This window comes from Lasioglossum baleicum, chromosome 9, assembly GCF_051020765.1.
Source record: "Lasioglossum baleicum chromosome 9, iyLasBale1, whole genome shotgun sequence".
Taxonomy (NCBI): domain Eukaryota; kingdom Metazoa; phylum Arthropoda; class Insecta; order Hymenoptera; family Halictidae; genus Lasioglossum; species Lasioglossum baleicum.
The window spans coordinates 3027073-3047881 of record NC_134937.1 but is presented as its reverse complement, the minus strand read 5'-3'; the positions used below and the strand labels follow the sequence as shown (position 1 = coordinate 3047881).

At 35.3% G+C, this 20809-nt stretch overlaps 3 protein-coding genes across 11 annotated transcripts in view; all 3 read right to left on the bottom strand.

The window, feature by feature from the left end:
* Mical-like (MICAL-like protein) overlaps positions 1–1623 on the bottom strand; it is a 118716-nt gene extending 117093 nt beyond the window's left edge. For 2 of the 4 annotated variants that reach the window (XM_076430517.1, XM_076430518.1), the window contains exon 1: positions 980–1622. The gene's annotated coding sequence lies outside the window, so the exon portion shown is untranslated. Of the gene's footprint in view, positions 1–979 lie in introns of all 4 variants that reach the window. The other 2 variants (XM_076430520.1, XM_076430516.1) reach the window with 2 other exon arrangements.
* A 6373-nt stretch (positions 1624–7996) lies between these two features.
* Positions 7997–11698, bottom strand: LOC143211728 (uncharacterized). The gene is made up of 2 exons (XM_076429653.1): positions 10492–11698; positions 7997–8460 (listed from the first exon to the last, which is right to left on the bottom strand). The coding sequence occupies exons 1-2, from the start codon at positions 10829–10831 to the stop codon at positions 8117–8119; spliced, it is 684 nt and encodes a 227-aa protein (XP_076285768.1). The 5' UTR covers positions 10832–11698; the 3' UTR covers positions 7997–8116.
* A 3131-nt stretch (positions 11699–14829) lies between these two features.
* LOC143211828 (KICSTOR complex protein SZT2) overlaps positions 14830–20809 on the bottom strand; it is a 50863-nt gene continuing 44883 nt past the window's right edge. For 3 of the 6 annotated variants that reach the window (XM_076429832.1, XM_076429833.1, XM_076429834.1), the window contains 6 exons: positions 20384–20807; positions 19328–19703; positions 18734–18899; positions 18077–18293; positions 16668–17764; positions 14832–15876 (listed from right to left, as the gene is read on the bottom strand). In XM_076429832.1, coding sequence (XP_076285947.1) covers positions 15745–15876; positions 16668–17764; positions 18077–18293; positions 18734–18899; positions 19328–19703; positions 20384–20807 — 2412 coding nt within the window. In that variant the 3' untranslated portion in view covers positions 14832–15744. Of the gene's footprint in view, positions 15877–16667; positions 17765–18076; positions 18294–18733; positions 18900–19327; positions 19704–20383; positions 20808–20809 lie in introns of all 6 variants that reach the window. The other 3 variants (XM_076429836.1, XM_076429835.1, XM_076429837.1) reach the window with 2 other exon arrangements.

Genomic DNA, 20809 nt, shown 5'->3' with positions numbered 1-20809 from the left:
TTATATTTTTGGAACTTATTTTTGTTTTTAACTAAATAACTAAAAAATAAGAAATTAAATAAATAAAGGAAGAGCCAAATACATATGAAAACCCATTTCATTTGCATTTTTTATTTCTCTGATGTCGAGTCATACTTGATAAAGGAGTGCACAGGGTTAAAGATCCTTGCGCTTGATGCTTGCTGCAAAGAGATCTTATGTTAGGTTCCAATTTAGTTAGCTAAATCCACATTCAACTAAATATAAAGATAGAAATGGTAACACTAGTTTGAACAGAAGTGTTATCTACACTGGACGTTTACCCAGCTCGAATAGCGACTGAGAGCGGTCATACGGTTAACTTAAACTCTGTACGAGTCCATTTTCGAATGGCCCCCCTTACCAATCAAATTGCCTCCCCGTGGGGCATGGGCCCCACATTGGGAAACACTGATTGACACAGGTGTATATAATAACAATACGATGACATTAACTAGACAGCGGACACATGTAAGCACACATTTCTCGAATTTATTAAACAACCGATGCGGAAGGGCTGCGGAAATAACAAGCTAGAATCAAATGATTATTATTCAGATGTTTCTATCTTAAATTTCTTTAATCTTTACATATAATCATATAAACCACAATAATTTTTAGAGTTCACTAATAGAGCACATCAATTTGAAATAGAAATTTAGTAAATAAACAACGAGAATATAGCACAACATACAAGAGATTTTATAAGACAATATTAACTGAATACTGTTGTATAAATGTTTTCGTCATACCCCCAACCTTAATATTCTAACAAACGAATATGCAAAACAAAATTCATTTTATTTTTTGAATTGTATGAAAAATTGTTTTGTCCGAAATTTTCTCATAAACATTACTAAATATAGCCTATTTAACAAAATAATGCATAAAGTTAATTTATTAATTCTCTCTATAATTATTTACTTTTTTTATTAGAATTTAATGAAAAAATATCCGTTACCTTACGTCATTCGCATGACCTGATGGTTTGTTGTCCTCACGACACGACGTTGTCCTCGCGTTTTTATATTCAAGAGAAAAGTTAAACACAATGTTAATTTCCTCCCGAATGAGTGAAATATAAAATAACACGTTTTTCGAATTTCTCTTAACTTTAAACGATAATAAATTTAAACGATATAAACACGTTTTCACCACCTGTTCCTGCGTGAATAGTTATACGCGGCACATACACTACAATGTAACATATAAACTGTGTCACGCCTCTCCTAACCTCAATTTTTGGTTAACTAATGCAAACACATATGTCACTTGAAAATTTGAAAATTCATTTATAAAACATCAAATTTGTTACAACAAAAGCAGAATAATGATGTTTAGATCGTTTTGTCTGTATATTTTTGATTTTTAAGGTTTGAAACTATGAAATAAACTAGCTAAGACCGGTTAAATTGCTTTACACAACATTTAAACTTCGCGTGCAATACTGCGACTGAAACGCCACGAATGTGTAGTTTACGCCATCAACTTTCTTTCCCTCCTTTTCGTTCTTCCGTTGTCTCGTTTACTCTTCTGTTTCTTGCCCCGCCTACTAGCTCTATCTTTCCTTTTCATTCGGAACAATACGCTTTTCGCTGTACCTACCTTTTTTCATATGGTCAGAGTAACCTATGTATCTCTTTTGCTGCGCGTGAAAGGTGCATGAATCTATAGATATTTGTTGCATTCATTTAGGTTAGATGATCGTTTTCTTCTTTGATCAACTATATGTATAATCAATTTAGATAGGTACATGTTTTTGTGGTTTTAGATTCGATAACGGTATCTCGTATGTCAAGGAATGCAAAACTATTCTTACACTATGCACATACAATATTACTTATGTATGTACATATAATAATTTGAATTGAATGTATAGTAATGTTATAGTAACATAATATTATGTTAATACATATATCGTTAATTTGTTTATGGGTCATTATGGGAATACGTCTTTTATTATAATAATGTTCTTATTATGTGCGACAAAGTTGTTGCACGAAAACTAATCGTAACTCTTACATCTTACGCAATGTGATTGAATTGTAAGATTAAGACTAATAATTATATGATTTGATATGATTTGAGCCTTTATAAGAATAAAAAGTAATGAATGTAACAATGTAGGTTCGCATGGCTCAGCGAGGAAGCACATCATCAAGTGGTAATAAAGAGTTGGAATCCCGCCAACTGTATAAAAATTTCTAAATTGTACATAATAAGGTCCTTTCGAAGACAAAGTGGAATATTCCTTCAAGCAGTGCATAGAAAGTAGTAATATACATATACATATACAGTGGCTCACGAAAGTATTCGAACGCCCTTTAAAACAGAATAACTTTTTTACAATTGTAACAAACGAACTGATTTTTTATAATCAATTAGAAGCACTGGTTTATGAAATGATATGCAAAAAAGATTTTCCAAAAAATTATAATTTACAAAGTTATACATGCAAAAATAAAAGTCATTTTTAAAATTTTTTTATTAGGGCCCTTAAAGAAAATTTAAAATATATGTTTTGTAGATCTATGTTACTTATACACATGCTGAAAATTTCGTCAAAGTCGATTAACATACACACGAGCTACAAGCGTTTAAAAACGTTAAAAATCGTAGTTTTACACGATTTTTGATCAGTTTCTGCTGAAAAAATCCACAAAATCGTACATCTTCGATGCGTGTCGTTTTTCCTGCGTCAACCGATTTCGATGAAATTTTCAGTATGTGTATAACTAACATAGATCTACAAAACATATATTTTAAATTTTCTTTAAGGGCCCTAATAAAAAAGTTAAAAAAATAACTTTTTATTTTTACATGAAACTTTGTAAATTGTAATTTTTTGGAAAATCTTTTTTGCATATCATTTCATAAACCAGTGTTTCTAATTGATTATAAAAAATCAGGTAGTTTGTTACAATTATAAAAAAGTTATTCTGTTTTAAAGGGCGTTCCAATACTTTCCTGAGCCACTGTATACATATACATATGTATAAAGTATATACATATACATATATGTATAGGCAGATGTTTAGTATGGTGACAACGCCTGCGGTGGTGGAGATTCGGCGTGTATGGTGAGGGGGGAGGAGGGTAATACGAAACCGAAAGAATTATTGTGCGGAAATGAACGGTTGCCGAGATATTTGCAAAAAACTATAATTATTTAAACATTCTATATCTATATAAGTATTCCTCCGATTTTGATGAAATTTAAATATGTTATATATCTACACATTTGGGACAACTTTTTCCTTTGCAAAAACGTCGCCCGCGGCTTTGTTTAGGAGACATTTGTTTAGAAAAAATTTACCTATCATTACTGTGTCATTTTCTACCTTACCGACACAACATTTTGTACATTAAAGTGGGTTATTATTTATTATTTTATTTATTATTTTATTGGTAATTATACAGAAAAGTACTGCCCACTCCGATTTTGATAAAATTTAAATATGTTATAGATATTGACATTTTGAACAACTTTTTCCTTTTCCAATATAGGGGGGTCGCTTTTAGTTTTCGAGATATTTGCAAAAAACTATCGCGAATACTGTATTGAATTTTTCGTATTCCTGCACGCTCCGCTGCAACGTAAACCTGTTTCGGTGCGGCATTTGTTTACATTTTGACTGTAGAGATGAGGTAGAAAACGGGAAGGTGGAAAGAGCCGGTCTGACCACACACACACCCACCCAGTGCTTAACACGCACCCAGTGTCCTAAAAAGAAGGTTTCCGTTAAGAAATTAACATTTGCGCAAATTTTCAATATCATATTCGTAATTAGCACGTGAAAATACGTAAGAATCTAGAGTATAATTTAGAAACAGTGGGTGCGTGTGAAACACTGGGTGGGTGTGTGTGGTGTCAGGCTGGCCCTTTCCGCCCCCCTGTTTTCTCTCTTATCTCTACAGCGTCAAAATGTAAACAAACGTCGCACCGAAACAGACTTACGTTGCAGCGCAGCGTGTAGGAATACGAAAAATTCAATACAGTATTCGCGATAGTTTTTTGCAAATATCTCGAAAACTAAAAGCGACCCCCTATATTGGAAAAGGAAAAAGCTGTTCAGAATGTGTTGCTGCATAACATATTTAAATTTCATCAAAATTGGAGGAATACTTATATAGATATAGAATGTTTAAATAATTGTAGTTTTTTGCAAATACCCGGCAACCGTTCATTTCCTCACAATAATTCTTTCGGTTTCGTATTACCCTCCTCCCCCCTCACCATACACGCCTAATCTCCACCACCGCAGGCGTTGTCACCATACTAAACCGCCTATATATATATATAGTTTTTTATTTTTGTTATAACTTTTTCTTAAATTTGGAGATTTTAGGCGTCTCTGGTACGGGTTAATTAGAGATGCTCTCGCGTTAGTTGGTATGGTACTCTTCCTGCCACTGGCAGTTCTAGCATCTAGCATCCATTATCTTACCAATCGTGGCAATAGTGGCTGCTGCTAAATATTTATCCGATTCATTCCACTTTTTTTCGTGCGCCCTGTTGACAAACTCTGGAGTGTTCGAGGATCCAGAGTGAGGGTGCCATCGAAAACCGCTCAGTTGCAATTCATTTAGGAAACAATATCCTAGTTGAATTATTTATTTATTATACTACATATACATTATAGTGTCTCGAAAACAGTTTTGTGTTGCAATTGTTCCTTATTCCATTCTGGCTTGCAGCATAGATAAACACGCCATAGAAAATTTCACGATCTGTTAAAAAAAATTAAATATTATATGATGCAGTGTAGTTTTTAGGAAATATGAATTTGAAAGATTGTGGTGAATAATAGGCAAAAACCTATTTAAAAATTAATTTTAGATGTAAAAATATACTATTTGTAACTGTAAAAGAAGCCTTTCCATTAGAAAAATGCAAGCGTCACAATTGCTGTCGGCAATCATCTAATTTAATGTTAATACTTTGTAAAGCCATCTTCACTTTTACTACTGTAATTATTAGTTTTGAAAACAATTCAAATATGTAAAAAATATTTTTTCTAGTAAAATTGTTCACATTCGCTCGTAATAGCACTTTTGAATCATAATTATCTATATATATAAAAGCGAAGTCCTGACTCACCTATCAACGCCCAGGCTAAACCCTTGGACTTAGAAAGCTGAAATTTTGCACAGAGGTTTCCCTTATGATCTATACAAGGGATAAGAAAGGATATTTCGAAATTCAATCCCCAAGGGGGTGAAAAGGGGTTGCAACGTTTGTATGAGGAATATTTTGTTCGTGGTCGGATTTACTTCATACTTGGTCTTAATGCTCTTTGATATAATTAATGAAACACCTATTTCGGCATTTTAAAAAATTGATCCCCTAAGGGGGTGAAAAGGGGTTTTGAAATCTAAGATTGCGGCATGACATAACATTAAAACTCTATAGGGGTGAATGGGGGGTTAAAAGGTTTTATATGGAGAAACAATATCAATTTCCGAGGGCATTAAACGGTTTCCTGTGCGAGCGAAGCCGCGGGCAAAAGCTAGTAAAATATATATCTGTACCGGAATAATTTTCTTTTGAAAATTTATAAATAATTTTTGGATAAATATTACGTTTAGCGGACCTAGCTTCAATGGCATTGACCTTGACATATTTTATCTACTACATTATAATTATCTGCTACTACATTGCGATTCGTTTGTACGTATACAGGGTCGGTCGGAAATCGTAATACAAACGGGCTGGGGGAGATTCAAAGTTTTTCGGTATAATTTTTTTTATCCGAAGTTTAATAGGTGTGCTATTATACATATAGATATATAGGAATCGTCTGACGCGTCTGACCATGTCCAACCAATTCTAATTCCTGCGTATACTAAAGCATGCAAACCTGACTGATCTTTAAATTCGATTTTTTCGGAAACGAGAACATTTCGGGACGTAACTACAATTGTGTTCAGTATGTTATATCATTTTCTTTGTCTAGAGAAGTTTGATGTTTGTATATAGTTTTTAAATGTTTAGTTCGAAATTGATCGTCGTCTGTGGATTAGTATTGAATACGTTGGTAAATGCAAATAGTTATACATACGTCCGTATATCCGAACAGTGAAAATTTATAGAACTTTCCAGCGGTCACATACTCTTTTTTTTGTCCATTTATCATACATATTATCAAACTCTTTCCGCCACCGCTTAATGCTTCCGGCCACTTGATATGGTATAGTGCCTCCCCTACATTCTCCGACTAAACATAGTTGTGTCAATTAGTATCCAATTAATGAATTTTTTGCTGTATGAGTTAAACAAAAGAAACTGCAACTATAGAATTAATGAGAAAGATAGAAATAATGTTAAACCAAAATCATGTATATGTATAAAATAAACCGTAAAAAGCATTCTACTTATTGGTGTTACAGTAAAGTCGCAATCTAGCTCCTTGAGGATTCCACGAGATCTCACTGTCCCTCCGCCTTTCCCTTCTACTGGGGTCATCCTCGCGAGGCAGTAATGCCATATGCGGGGAGTCACGGTGAAATGATGTACCCCTTCTTTGATAACGGGGAATGAGTGGGACGAATGGGAGACACGTTGCACGTGCGCGATGGGGAGCGTGGAGTGTGCGCCTGCGCACGGTGCTGGAATGGAATAGTGGAAGGGGTATGTAGGAGAGTGCGGGAGCTCCGTCTGGAGCTCATTATGGTAACACTGTCGCGAGGGGCCAAGAAGCTCGAGCTGTTACATGTAATTGTAATTGTATTTCTGCAATTCCAAATTACAGTAATTGTCAAGTAATTGTAACTGTAATTGAAATTACATTTTGCCCAACTCTGGAGCACTCTCATATCCTCTCTGTTTACATTTTACATCCTGTCCTTTTCTACGTTCGGCACAGTGTCGCATTCATCCTTCTTCTCCCAATCCACATTGCCCGTACCGTAGACTGGACTGGTCATCAGAGAGGGGGTACTTGATTCACCTCGATTTTCTCAGTCTGGCGACCCAGGTTCGGCATCTTTCGTACGTTTGGCGCGGTCGGCGCAGTTATAACAAAATAGTTTTCCTACACGATCTCTGTCCCTGCTCGGAACAGGCGATGTGAGCTGGATCGCGACTTTACTGTATATTAGATTGAATACGAACCTCATTAACAAGTTTTTCGCCAATGTACGAATACAAGTATAGCAAAGCCAACACATCAAGACTGTACATAATGAAATTAGTGGCAGCCACGATATCAACTCGAATCATCTGTTGGATGTGAACAATATTTACATACATGCGAAAAGGTTAGAGTAAGATTTTTTTAATATTTCAGTCTTTTAAGACGAGAGTCTCCTATAATAGGTCTAAAAGAAAATGCTTTTTATGAATTTTTCTCTGGTTTAGCGGCGACCAGAGAACTAAGCTCTATCTATCACAAAACGTCAACCTTACTGAGGTGCTTAGTCGTAACACCTCTACATACATATAATACATCGTGCCCAGGCCTAACTCACAATCAGACTAACCCAGACCGAGCGTACGAATACGCTGTTCGGCGCGTTGTTCGTCGAAATGTTTATGTCTGTACGAGGCATTATACATATATTTTTCGTGTTCCATAATAATATTTGTAGTTTGAACAAAATCAATTACGTACGGTTATCGTAACATACAAAGAAAGCCCCAACCTGAACGTACAACTGCAGTATTCGAATAGAAGTACCAGATAGATACTATCGTTTAGATTTGTTGACAATCTGAAACAAACGATGATTCCACAGCGATGTGAATTCTATAATACACATTTAATGCTTGAACAATAAAGTAATAACCGAAACGGTAACGAGTGATCGCTACGCCGACGGATGGCGTTACAGCTGGCAAATTCCGCAATTCAAATCCCGAAGAGTCCAATATTAAAAAGCTATGTTCCTTTAAAAAGTGTGCTAATCCTTTTTTTTACGTAGTGTATGTGTGTTCAAAAACTTTTCTGTATAACATTAAGTATTAAAACTATATGATATTGTTCGCTTTTAAACTTTTTACTGCTTATTATATTGTAATAAAAATTTTAATTAATGTAATAAAAATAACAATTAATAAAATAAAAAATAATAAATAATTAATGTAATAAAAACACGCTTACTTCCTTAATTCTATATGCTCTCTTACAATTCTCTTGATGTTGTCTTGATAAAGATTTAACGAATGTGTTGGTATTTTTCGAATACGAGAAGATAAAATTGAAAATCTTCCACAAACATGTAAGACCAACGTAACAATAAAGCTAACTTCAGCAATATGGAACATCGGAACGTAGTTCGCTGGAACTTCAATCAAGTAAAGAGAAAAGTAGAGTCGAGAGTTATACCTGTGGTCGACGAAAAAGGTAACTACGTAAGGTAGATGATAAGGTTGTGTTATATTACCGTGTCCTGCAACAATGCAGTACAAGAAAAAGTATTTATCATCATTAGTAGCTATTTCTACCAAAACCAGTCAAAATGCCTGGTCTTTAAAAAATACGTAATGATAGAATATTTCTATATTTATTAATTTATTACTATCTTACAAAGGAATGTGGGGCCGACTATGTCTTTGAAAATATTATGTAGTGGTAATCTTCCAGCAGTAGACTCTTCTTTTATTTTTTCCCAACTGATTCTGTCTGCGACAATTTTATTTTGATGATCTTATATTACTTTCATTTTCAACTTCAGAACTTGAATGCACACAAGCACGTCTTCTTTTACGTAAATTTAAAGTATTTTCTAATTCACTTTCCGAGGACTCCTGAACATTGTTTTTGCCTATAATCTCATTACAGTAAAGTCGCGATTCTCGTCAAACAGTCTGTGCTTCGTACGGATAGTGATCGCATATCGACATTATTTTTTTATCGTATTGTGGCGTTAGAATAAGACGTTAGAATAAAACATCGATAAATCTATCTAAATATCTAATAAATCAATACGGGTTCGGTAAACAGATTATAGGATACTTTTCCACTTTGAGAAGTACCAGTAACAGTGACTGGTATTGGACTCAGAGTTGGGCAAAATAAGTAATTAGATACAAATTTCGGATCACGAATAATAGATACAAAATTTGTAATTAGTTATTCGAAGATATAGATACAAAAGTAATTTGTATCCGACGTTTAATTAGATACTTTTGTATCCGAAGCAGAAGGATCCGAAGCTACGGATACATTTGTAACTAGTTTCTGTATCTAATTCAAAGATCCTTTCGGATCCTTCAAGATCCTTTTGACTAGCTCGAGGCTTGAATGAACACGTTCCGAGGCCCGAGGGTCGGGCCCCGAGACCTGAGCCCAGAACACAATAGCAGTACAATAAACACGGCCGGGGGTTGCCCGACCGTGTTTATTGCACCACTCGGCCAAGGCGCCCGAGGCACCGATGATGGGCAAAAATATTTAATTAGATACTTTTTCCAAGATATCTTCACGAGTAAAAGCAGTAAGCACTGCCCGAATTCTATCGAGTTTAGACTTTTCTTAATCGGCAGAACGCCACGAACTGGCTCGTGGCACTTTCGTGAGGGCATCACGGAAAAATAAACAAGTTCAGAATTCACTTGTCAGGGGTTTCATGCTGAGCTACCTGACTGGCCGGGCAATCCCCCGGCCGTGTTTATTGTACATATGTACTGCTATTGTGTTCTGGGCTCAGGTCTCGGGGCCCGACCCTCGGGCCTCGGAACGTGTTCATTCAAGCTTCGAGCTGGTCAAAAGGATCTTGAAGGATCCGAAAGGATCTTTGAATTAGATACAGAAACTAGTTACAAATGTATCCGTAGCTTCGGATCCTTCTGCTTCGGATACAAAAGTATCTAATTAAACTTCGGATACAAGATACTTTTGGATCCGAACCTTAAGAGATCACGAATATTAGTTACTCATCTTTTAGTTGGATCCGGATTTAGATACTTTTTATTTAAATACTGCCCAACTCTGGTATTGGTATAAGTAGCCATGACACAAAATTATTTTGCTTCTGAATAAATTAAACACAAATAAAATTTATTATACTGCTCCTTTAGGTATCGCTGCAAAAGTCATCACATCATTGCGATGCAGTAAAAATTTTCAAATGTAATTGTAAAACCAATCATTTTGGCTGGTGTGGTAGTTCTAGTGTTGAATCACTAAATACAGTTCAAATTATGTCGTGTTTAGTGTCATTTTCATCAGAATAGTGCCACAAATAAGTCGGCGAAAGGCTCATAAAAAATAGTATAAAAAATAGTATGCTCCACAGTGGAGGGGATATTCGTTTTCCGTAGACTTTGCGGTTCCCGTTCTCTTAGAGATCAAGGCTTTACTGTATGTCTGTATGTCATCGTATCAACGCAGGTATAAAGTAAAACGTGTAGTGTTACGTTTATAAAAATTACAATCTATTCTAGGACTAAATAATTTAAATAGATTTTATAAATAAATAAATAAATAAAGTCACATAAACATCACAGCATTAAACTATAGCAACGCTTACCTGAATGAGAATAGACTAATAAGTGTATCAACGGACGGCAAAACATCAGTGTAACGATGCTAAGTTGGAATAACGTAGCATATTTGCCAAATTTATAAGAGAGGTTGTTGTATTTGTGATACAATCGCTTTTCTTCGTCATTTTCAAAAATGCTCTCATCCTTGATTTCTTTTGTTATTTTGTCAACTATCAATTCCAAACTCTTGCTTAAACGGATAAGAAACATCGATGGCAGAAGTGAAAGTGTCAGAGACCATTCGGTTAGATTTATAATCAACAATAAAAAATTATTCGCAACTTCGAACGTGGCACATATCGCAAGCACCACCTGCATGCTCATGTATATCACTGTCACTTCAAAAAGTACAGGAATGTGTTGCTGTGGCCATACGCCACCATACGATAAAATACGTTTACTGTGCACAAGACCATCTTTTATTGCAATCGAATCACTGCTCTAAAAACACATTCTTTAGTCATCTCCTACGTTTGAAAAAAAAGAATAATAATATCGATGTTGTCATGAATGAAATGTTTGTTCTTCACTATGTACCGAGCTTCTTAGCGGTTCATTTATTAGCTTGTACCAGAGTTGTGCTAATTTAAATACATTGTATTTTATATACACAGTTTTATATACACAATTCGAACCATTCCATTAATTAACTTCCCGATTTTATAGGGAAGTTATTTTAATGACCCCGAAAATCGAAAATCGATTTTTTAGCAGATCTTCACGTTTCATGGTCATTGCAGTCATTTTAGACTATTTTCAGCAAAATGTTCGTATGTGTGTGTGTGTGTGTGCGTGTGTGCGCGCGCGCGCGCGCGTATGGCTGTTTCTATGTAATCAAATTTTTCGTTAACGTTTTCAGAAAAAGTAACAACGCGATCAGGATGATGAATGATGCAATCGATGTGCCCCGCTGTAACTTAGAGCTGATTAGATTTTGGTCCATTTTGGTCAAGTAGTTTTTTAGTTTTTTTAGTTTTTTTCGAAAGAAGTTTATTCAACAATGCAATTTATACGAGAGAACGGAAAGTTTCCACCGAAGGAACAAACGTAATTACACAAAAAATTTTTTTTTCGATTTCTTTAAAATTAAAAAAAAATTTTTTTTTTAAATTTTTTGTACCTTACGATGATGTTTCCGCTTATAATAATCGAAAATCATCCCAATGCAAGAGTGAGTTAATCATATCTACTCCCGAGAATACATTTTCAAAGAATATCGATGAAAGTACAAAAAAAATTTATATTACAATCTTTAAAAAAACAATCAGTTCAAAACGAATTATTAACTGAGATTAAATTGAAAATTAATATAAACTATATGATAATTATTAATAACATTGATGTTGAAAACGGATTGGTTAATGGAGCACACACATGCGGAATATTAAAATTTATTACTTTTCAAGAAAATACTAAAATTCCGTCTATATTGTGGTTAGATTTTCAATTGGCCAGAGTAGGAGTGAAAGTAAGAACTCGTTATCATGATTATATGAAAAATGCAAATATTGATCAAAATTTTACACCAATAATAAAAATATCGAATCAAGTAAATATGTCGAGTGAGGAAAAATATCAAATCACACGTAGTCAATTTCCAGTGGTTCCTGCTGAAGCGATTACGATTCATAAAAGTCAGGGACAAACAGACGAGAAAGTATGTTTGGATTTTAAAAAATCAGAAAGGCGAACTTTACAAATGTTGTATGTAGCACTGAGCAGAGTTTCAAAATTGAGTGCGGTTTATATATTTTGGGACAATTTAAATTAACAGTATCGAAGAAAACCAAGATCAATACTGCAAACCCGGATAATGAGGAGTTGTATCGTTTGCGAAAAACTAATTAAGACAATTTATTTTGCAACATTAGTATGCTATAACAAGGAACCAAGCGAGCAACGAGCCTGCGATGTTCGTTTAATGCGACGCCATATAGCAAACATTTTGATAAGTAGAAAACTATTGAATTTCCCTGAAAACGTATAATCTTCTTAAAACGTACACTTAATAATGATAATAATATACTGCAACTAACGAATCGGGAAGTTCTTTGTGTGGCTCGTGGAGAGTCACACCAAATAAAAAAAAACGTTAATAGCTATAGGTACTACTAGCCATGCGTACCACTAACCCTTTCGCAAGAGCAGTCCTATCCGCGAGCTCGCGAAGCGAGCGAGCAAAAACAACCCTACTCGCGAGCGAGCGAAGCGAGCGAGCAACAATAACCCTCTAGTTTAATTTCCAATTACGCGAATCATGAGTGTAATCGAAGGCTGCTCTTTACTTTACCGGACTCAAAACTTGTGAGAACAATCCAGTAGATTTGTACCCGGCGCGGATGCAGATCGAAGTTTCGAACCTCTAGGATCAATAGTTGAGGAGCTATGGTACAGGAGCTATGATATAGATACTGAATATTGAGAAACAGACATTAGCGTATTTCAATTTTAAAAAAGGCACATACCGATCGAATTGAGTAACCTCCTCCTTTTTCGAAGTCGGTTAAAAAGGAATTACATTGTAATTTAATTGGAGGAGAGACCATAATTACAAATTATTGTACATTGATATTATTGTACATACTAAATAATTGAATACAATGTAATTGAATTACTTTGTAATTATAATTTGTGAAGTACTTCAATTATAATTCAACACAGCTCTGGCTTGTACTTAGTTCATCAATTTGTTTTACGCGTGCAAATTGACTTCACAAACAAATAACAAGTAAACAAACATTTTGGTTGATAAGCAATCGAGAAGCACGCGAATTTATGCAAGAAACGAAGGTTGAAAAATAAACTGTTTGTACGCTGTACATACAAGTGTTAAGTAATTTTGTAGAAATAAACATTTCACAAATGGTAACAGATCACAATGCACGTCAATAGTCTTACTGTCATCGTGATTCTCTTCTCCAGCTCTGAACATGAAGTGCAACGATTTTACAAATTTTCTCTACCCAGCTGCGAGCAGTCATTACATTCGATTACCCATAATAATAAAAACGTAGGATAAATGCAACCTTAAATGCAATTATCTTTCCAATAAAACTTGGAACATGTAATCATTTTTCATTAATCGGCTATGCTCTTCCAAGCATTTTCTCGTCCTGAAAGTTAGTTTCTTTTTTTCACATGCCGAGATTGTGTCACGCTAATAAATAATTCGCCGTTCATACCGTGCATGGACGTGATTACATTTAATAGCGCCATTTCCCCGTGGCACAAGTGTTATCGATTGAACAATAGCAACATGTGAACATCAGAAGAGTATAATTATCATTTGAATGTTTGAGTTGTAGTATGTCGTGAACTTCCTCAGTATAAGGGTGCCGTTATAGTGGAGCGGCGAGCATCGATGATAGCGGCGTAAGTATCTCGTCGGTGCCTCAGTCTACTGAACGCCTATTTATGTCCTCCCCATGCGTAGGGGTGACTGGACACAGCGTGTATTGCTTACAAGGGAACATATTCAGATGCGAAAATCGGATTTTAATGAAACTTTGGGAGTTTATAGTTCTTTGAAAAATATTTGACGTTTTTCGTTTTAAATCATACAAGTATTTGCGTAGCTGTTAAAAATTCACAATCACAAATTTTCAGGATTATCTGTACGTGGTTAGGAGTCTGTACGGGGCAAGGAAAAATTATTTTATATTTTTTAGTCCATTTTAAAAACGTGGTATTTTTTAAAAATTTATTTTTATTTAAATAATTATTTTCTGCTTTTTAGTCTTGTATGTATGAAATTTTACAATCGATTTTGAACATTTTGATGAGATTATACCAGAGAGATGTAGTTTTCAGACGGTGGTATTGCGACGCGTCATATCGAAAATAAACGCCGTGGTAAAATATCAAAGATAAAGGTTCGACAGAGAATTTCGGTGCAACTGTTCTTTCGCTTGTTTCCATTACTAGTTTAAATTCTGTATGTGACGGCTATATAGAATGAAAAGATTATGCGATCAGAATTAGTTAGGGTCAGGTGGCGGGGGGCGGAGAGGGCCGGCCGATTAGGCCGGCCCGAACCCGCATACGAAAATGTAGGAGTATTCTTTCAAAACTGAAAGCTCATCCTAGTATATGTATGGTCAGAGTGAGACCCTGTTTTTTCTCTCATCTCCGCAACGTGTTTACAAGCAAAATGTAAAGAAACGCCGCGTCGGGACTGGCTTACGTTGCCGCAGAGCGTGCAAGAATACGAAAAATTCAAAACAGTATTAGTGATAGTTTTTTGCAAATATCTCGAAAACTAAAAGCGGACCCCCTATATTGGAAAAGGAAAAGTTGTTAAAAATGTGTTGCTGTATAACATATTAAAATTTCATCAAAATCGGAGGACGCAGACCGGTTCGCAGTATTTACCAAATAATCTTTTATTTGCAAATAAGAAATAATAAATGCATCATTTTTGGAATTATTTAAATCGCTGAACGCGATGACGTAGGTTTCGCGGGGAGGTGAACAGGTAAATATTTAATTGTTATTTCTCCGACCCGGATAGACTTTAAAAAAATTTTTTTTAAATATTGCATTGTCATCCAGTTCTGTGCTATGTTTAAAATTTCAAGCCTCTAGCTCATCGGGAAGTTAGTTTAAAATCAATTGCAAAATTTGCCACCGAACAAACAAACAAACAAGAAAGCGAGCTAATAAAAACGTGGTAATAAATAGTTTAAAATCAATTGCAAAATTTGCCACCGAACAAACAAACACACAAACAAGAAAGCGAGCTAATAAAAACGTGGTAAAATAGGCGGTCAGTAGACTTAGGCACAGACGAGATACTCGTCGGTGATTACATACAAGCATGGTGGGCACTCTTACCCGGCAAAAACATTTGAAATTGGCCTACTCTAAACCACTAACTTTTGAATCACTGATCTCCTAGGATTGAAACTTGGATGTTTGGCATAAGCAAGAGGCCAAAATTTCTGGTTTCCGGAGATGCACAGCAGCTGCAAATAATTCGCTTGGAAAAGAGATTGAGAAATAGATAAGTAGGAAGACTCGTATTTCTAACAAGAAAATATATTCTTTTATACAAATTACGTTTAACAAAATGCAGAATTATAAAATTCTCAGTAATGATATTGATAATTCTAACATCTAAAAGTAAACTTTAGTAATTAAAGAACAAACAAACTTACAATTAAGTTGTTATGTTTCCGCTTTAGACGAATATAGATTGTACATGTTTTAAATTTTATTCCTGTTCATCAACATTATTACTAATTGTATAGACTCATCCACAAGTGAAAACAACACGCATTTACGAAACCTTCGATTAAACTATAAATGTCTTCTATGCAGCATGGAGTATTAATTGCTTCTTTCGATTTGCAGTAGACTGCATACAAAGCCTGAAAAGGAAAAAGTAATGATGGAAATGTGTAACTAATAATGAGATGAATACTTTTGTGATGCGATGACAAAATGCGATATTTGCATTTTTCGTAGTTTTGGAACACAGCAATTGACAGAGTGTTCCCAAATTAAATGTCAAAACTTCGGGAGCATGTAGAGGATCGATAAACTAAGAGAGAATGTCCTTTATACGACAGGCCTTTCATTAAGTCTATCATTAAGTTCGTCTAACCGCACCTGTAACGCTCCCGCAGTTTCACTGTTTAGGCTTTGATATCACACGCTACATAGTTTACAAGGCGTGTCAAAAAGTTAGTAGTTCAGGAGAGATATTTCAGCGTCAGTGTTAGTGGGAAGAGTGGAGCGGACTCAGCAGACAAGCAGGCGAGGGGTGGAAGGGTAAGGGGCCTGGCGAGACTAGAATATGGCAACCCTGGGTCCCGAGCATGGTTGCCATATTCTGCAGGAACCAGGCCCCTTACCGCTGCGCCCCTCGCCCATCTGCGCCGCTGAGCCCGCCCCACTCTTCCGTACGCTGACGCGTACCGTGTGTAGCAAGCTAAGTTAGCGGTACGCGTCAGTGTTAGTGGGAAGAGTGGGGCGGGCTCAGCGGCGCAGCTGGGCGAGGGGCGCAGCGGTAAGGAGCCTGGTTCCCGGGGAATATGGTAACCCTGGTCCCGAGTACCACATTATGAGACTCGAACAAGACATACTGGGTGCACTTACGTACATATTTACTTTTATATGTATAATAATGAATTTTTATTATTAGAATAAACATACGAACCCCTTTTGAAGCATGTAGATCTATCGTCAACATCATAAAAACTTGAAAGAAGCTTGGATGTAATATAAGAAGATGTGTAATATTTCCATCGGGCGTATTGAACTGTTTATGATGATCTTGGTACTTGTTTTGTAAAACTTTCGACAAAGTCTGATACCATGAAACTTGTTGATTAATAAGTGGTCTGAGTCTTGGATCTAAATTTGATAACGGTTCCACGTGGGCCAAGGAGCAGAGTTCAGTAAATTCCATATAATTCATCGTGGATTTACTTTCTAACAGTTTATTCCATAGTAGATGTGTTTTGCATTGCAACGCTCCTCGACTTATCATATTTAATATATGAATACGAGCTTCGTCTGCTTGTAACATTATCGTCTGTTGCATTAGCTGCTCGTGCGAGGAGTAATAACCTAAGTAATTGATAGATTCTTGTCGTATTTGAATCAAACGCGGCGACGATGAGTTTATCGAGACATTCGAGGGATTTGTGTTTTGCGTTAACGGAGAATTTGGCACAGGCGGTGGCGTTGGTGCGCTTGTACTATTATTAGTAGCACTAATATTAATATTCGATAGCCTAGCATCACCTTTTTTATCATTTACACTTTGGTTTACATCTTGGTCATGTTCGGAACAGTCCGAAGAGAATTCTTTTAAGATCTCTTTTTTGAAAGTGTTTGTATCAGACTTTGATTCCTCAGAAGTACTTGTCACAGGTTTTTCAATATTGTACACAGTTCGAAATTTCCCGAGTTTATTGTTTTCTACTTCTCTCTTTGGATATAACTCCCTCTTACTTGTTAACATTAAATAATATTTCAATGTAATTCCTGTTTTCTCTATTTGCACAGGTTGCTCTAAATATGATACGATTAATGCAGCATCGAAGTCATCGGTATACTTTGTGTCTTGTGCATCACAGTAGCTGATGGAAGGTGTATTCTTTAAGTTTACTAAGACGTATTCACTTTCTTGTGAATCTTGATGATCACATTTCATTTCGAATACCCGCATATTGTAATTTTTCTCATGGGATAGCAAATAAGAGTACAATGTGCGGCCAGGTATTGTCAAATTACGAATTGCGATTACATCTGAAACACGTACAGTACGTTATTAGAAAAAGAGGTACATATTACGGTAAACTTTTCCATAGCTATACATTTTTTCCTTTCTCCTATAAATTTTTGCTTTTTTCCTATGTTATCCAGTAGATTTGGACAAGATGTGAGAAATGTCATTGTTACCTAATTATTTGAAAATGAAATCAGAACTGCAATTTTATGGTTGAATTTGTATATAGAACTTTTATGACAGAGAGAGAGAGAGAGACGAATTACATATTCGAAATTGTTTTCGAACGCAGCATTTTTTGAAAATATCGGATAGATATACATAGAACTTACCACTGTATATAAGATTTCTTGCATAATTAGGCGCTTTGCTGTAATATTTATTAAAATCATCAAGAAAATGAATTAGATGGTAACCTTGTTGCAATGACCAAGATCCATTTCCAGCAATGTACGAATGAATGCAACGTAAGTGAAAATCGTATGTAAACGAATGTAGATGCATATTGATCTTGATGTTGTCACAAGCATCCACGAAGCTTAATAGAAACTGCAATATAATATATTGTATATAATAATAATATATTAGTAGTGTGTGAACTACTATACTAATGCGACGCGGAGAGTCGCAGTCGTCGGCACAGTTCAAAGGCCCGTGCGTCCTCGTAATGTAACACCAATATTTAATCTTTTTTATTATTACTTATTTTTTTATGAAATTTTCGTCAATATATTCGTGGCATTTTTCTGATTAAAAAAAAGACCGAACACGATATAATAGCAACTGTATTTAGTGGTTTAATTGACGATGAACGTTTCGGGCGCAAGGAAGGAAGAGACGCAGACAGTCGCCGTCGCCGGCACAGTTAGATCCACATTCAACTTACGAAGATCTATTTTCTGACAGTTACAAATCAACATATTATGTCGAACAATGAAGGCGAGAATTTCATTAATTCTATTAATCTTATTAATTTAAGTCGGACGTACCTGATTAACTAATGCGCTAGTTGTTTTTGTTTGAAGTCGGTTACACTCAATAATATGTAACTTAACTATAAAGAATGGCTGTGACAAATATATTTCAAACAGTAGTACTCCTCCCAGCATTGATTTTTTCAGATAATACGATTGTTGCTGTGTTTGGCCTTCATTACTGAAAATTATCAAGAGTTATGCAAATAGAATACAAGGTCATCGTAAAAAAAGTTCGCACCTTTGAAATTTCGAAGATTAAATTTCAATAAGCACATTTTTTCATATTTTTGAAAAAGGATTCTAAATTTTGATGGAGTAATTATAATACATCTATAGGTATATGGAGGTAGTTTCTTAAGTAGTAAATGTTATTATTAATTCCTACTATAGTATATCGTATACGTAAACAAATGTAAATATCTTTGTATATTCTGTAAACACCTTTGTTATTAATAAATATATAAAACCATATAACAACTTTAAATTCTTGTACTGGACACTTGTTATTATAATATCGACTGATATATTTTTATAATACGACCTTAGCTCAGTTTTCAACTTAGTTCTATCTGTTTATTGAAACGATAACGTGTCATATGAACTTACCTTTTATCAAGTGATTCTATTTGAACCGGATTAAATCCCATTATTTGCAGATACTGTTTGTATTCGGACAACATTAAACTACACAATTCTTGATGCCATTTTACCATATCTGTTTGTCTACTGTGATTTGTTTGCACTTGTTGTTGGAGCTGTTGATGGACAGTGGTGTTTGCGTTTAATGGTGACTGTGTTGCTAATGAATGATCTCTTGTCGCTGCAGATTGCAAACGCCATGAAGGTAAAAATAACAATGGCGTGTGACAAAAATGTATTAAACGAGAATGCTGTTTGGACGTGTTCAAAGCATTGGTTGAAATTGGAATATTTGGTGCAGCGCTACGATTCTGCCACATTACGTATAATTTATTCAAATCCTCTGAAAAATTCAAGAAAAATGTATTGTACAGATTATCATTTTATCAACAGTGGCCTCATATGATATCATTTGTGTAATATTGAAGTGAGACTGTATTTTTCAATGCGTATCTGTCTATTTTTAATCTGATGGGACAACCAGCATAATTTCCTTTCTTACTAAAAATAACACGTACATATTTTGGGTTGCATTCAACTAAAGTTGTTATACATGATGCAGCTTCGAAACGTACACACACATAAAGTAATTCTATTCACGCGACAAAAATTAATGTCTCTATCGACGCAAAAGCCTCGGGGGATTCGGTTGCGTCGAGCGTAGACAGGTATCTATCTTTTTGAGCTTCAAAGGAGAGGGGACAGGGTGCAATTTCCCCTAAAGGGCAAATTTGGTCTTTCAGGAAAGCTTGAGTTCGCCTTGTCATCCCACCAGTTTTATGGAAATATCTCGCAAACCAAGGGCGTCCGGCGGTAACACGTGTAGGAAAAGGTTGTTGTAAAAACTAGTTTAATTATATCACTTATGCCTATTAAGCATAGCGCTATTCGTTAGCAATAAGCAACACGCCACGAGCATTGGATTGTACAAGTTCAAATCAATATTCCCTGACAAATGACAATTGTATCGTTATTTAAAATAACACATAGTAGTATTATTTCTTTTATTTTTTAATTATTTACCTTTAACTTTTTTCTCTCTAGTTCGTAATTCTTGCAGATCGTGAACTGCTTTTGCAACTGGATCAATACTATTATGTAAACAAGTATTTGATTTCACGTCGCGCATTGTTTGGCCAAGTACTTCGTTCCACGAAAACTGACCGTGTTTTATGTTTTGTACTCTGTTATTTGACCTTGTCCATTCTTTGTCATCGTTATGTGTCACAGAAGAAAACTTTGTTAGACTATCCATATCCATAATCTGGAAATAGTGCGAATTCGTTTCTCTTGCTACACTTGGTCGATGATGAAATATTCCTAATTTCTGCATTAATATGTTTCGAAAAAAATTCGATCTCGAAGAAAGCCATGTTCCCAAACTGTTAGTCTGTTTCATTAGCTTTTCAGATTTTTCTTTGGACCAGTTGTACATGTAAAGCGTTATCT

Coding starts and splice junctions, on each gene's coding strand:
- LOC143211728 (XM_076429653.1), bottom strand. CDS start 10,831: ATGAGCATGCAGGTGGTGCTTGCGATATGTGCCACGTTCGAAGTTGCG. Junction 8,461..10,491: donor ATTAGTCTATTCTCATTCAG/GTAAGCGTTGCT, acceptor TGGTTTTGGTAG/AAATAGCTACTAATGATGAT.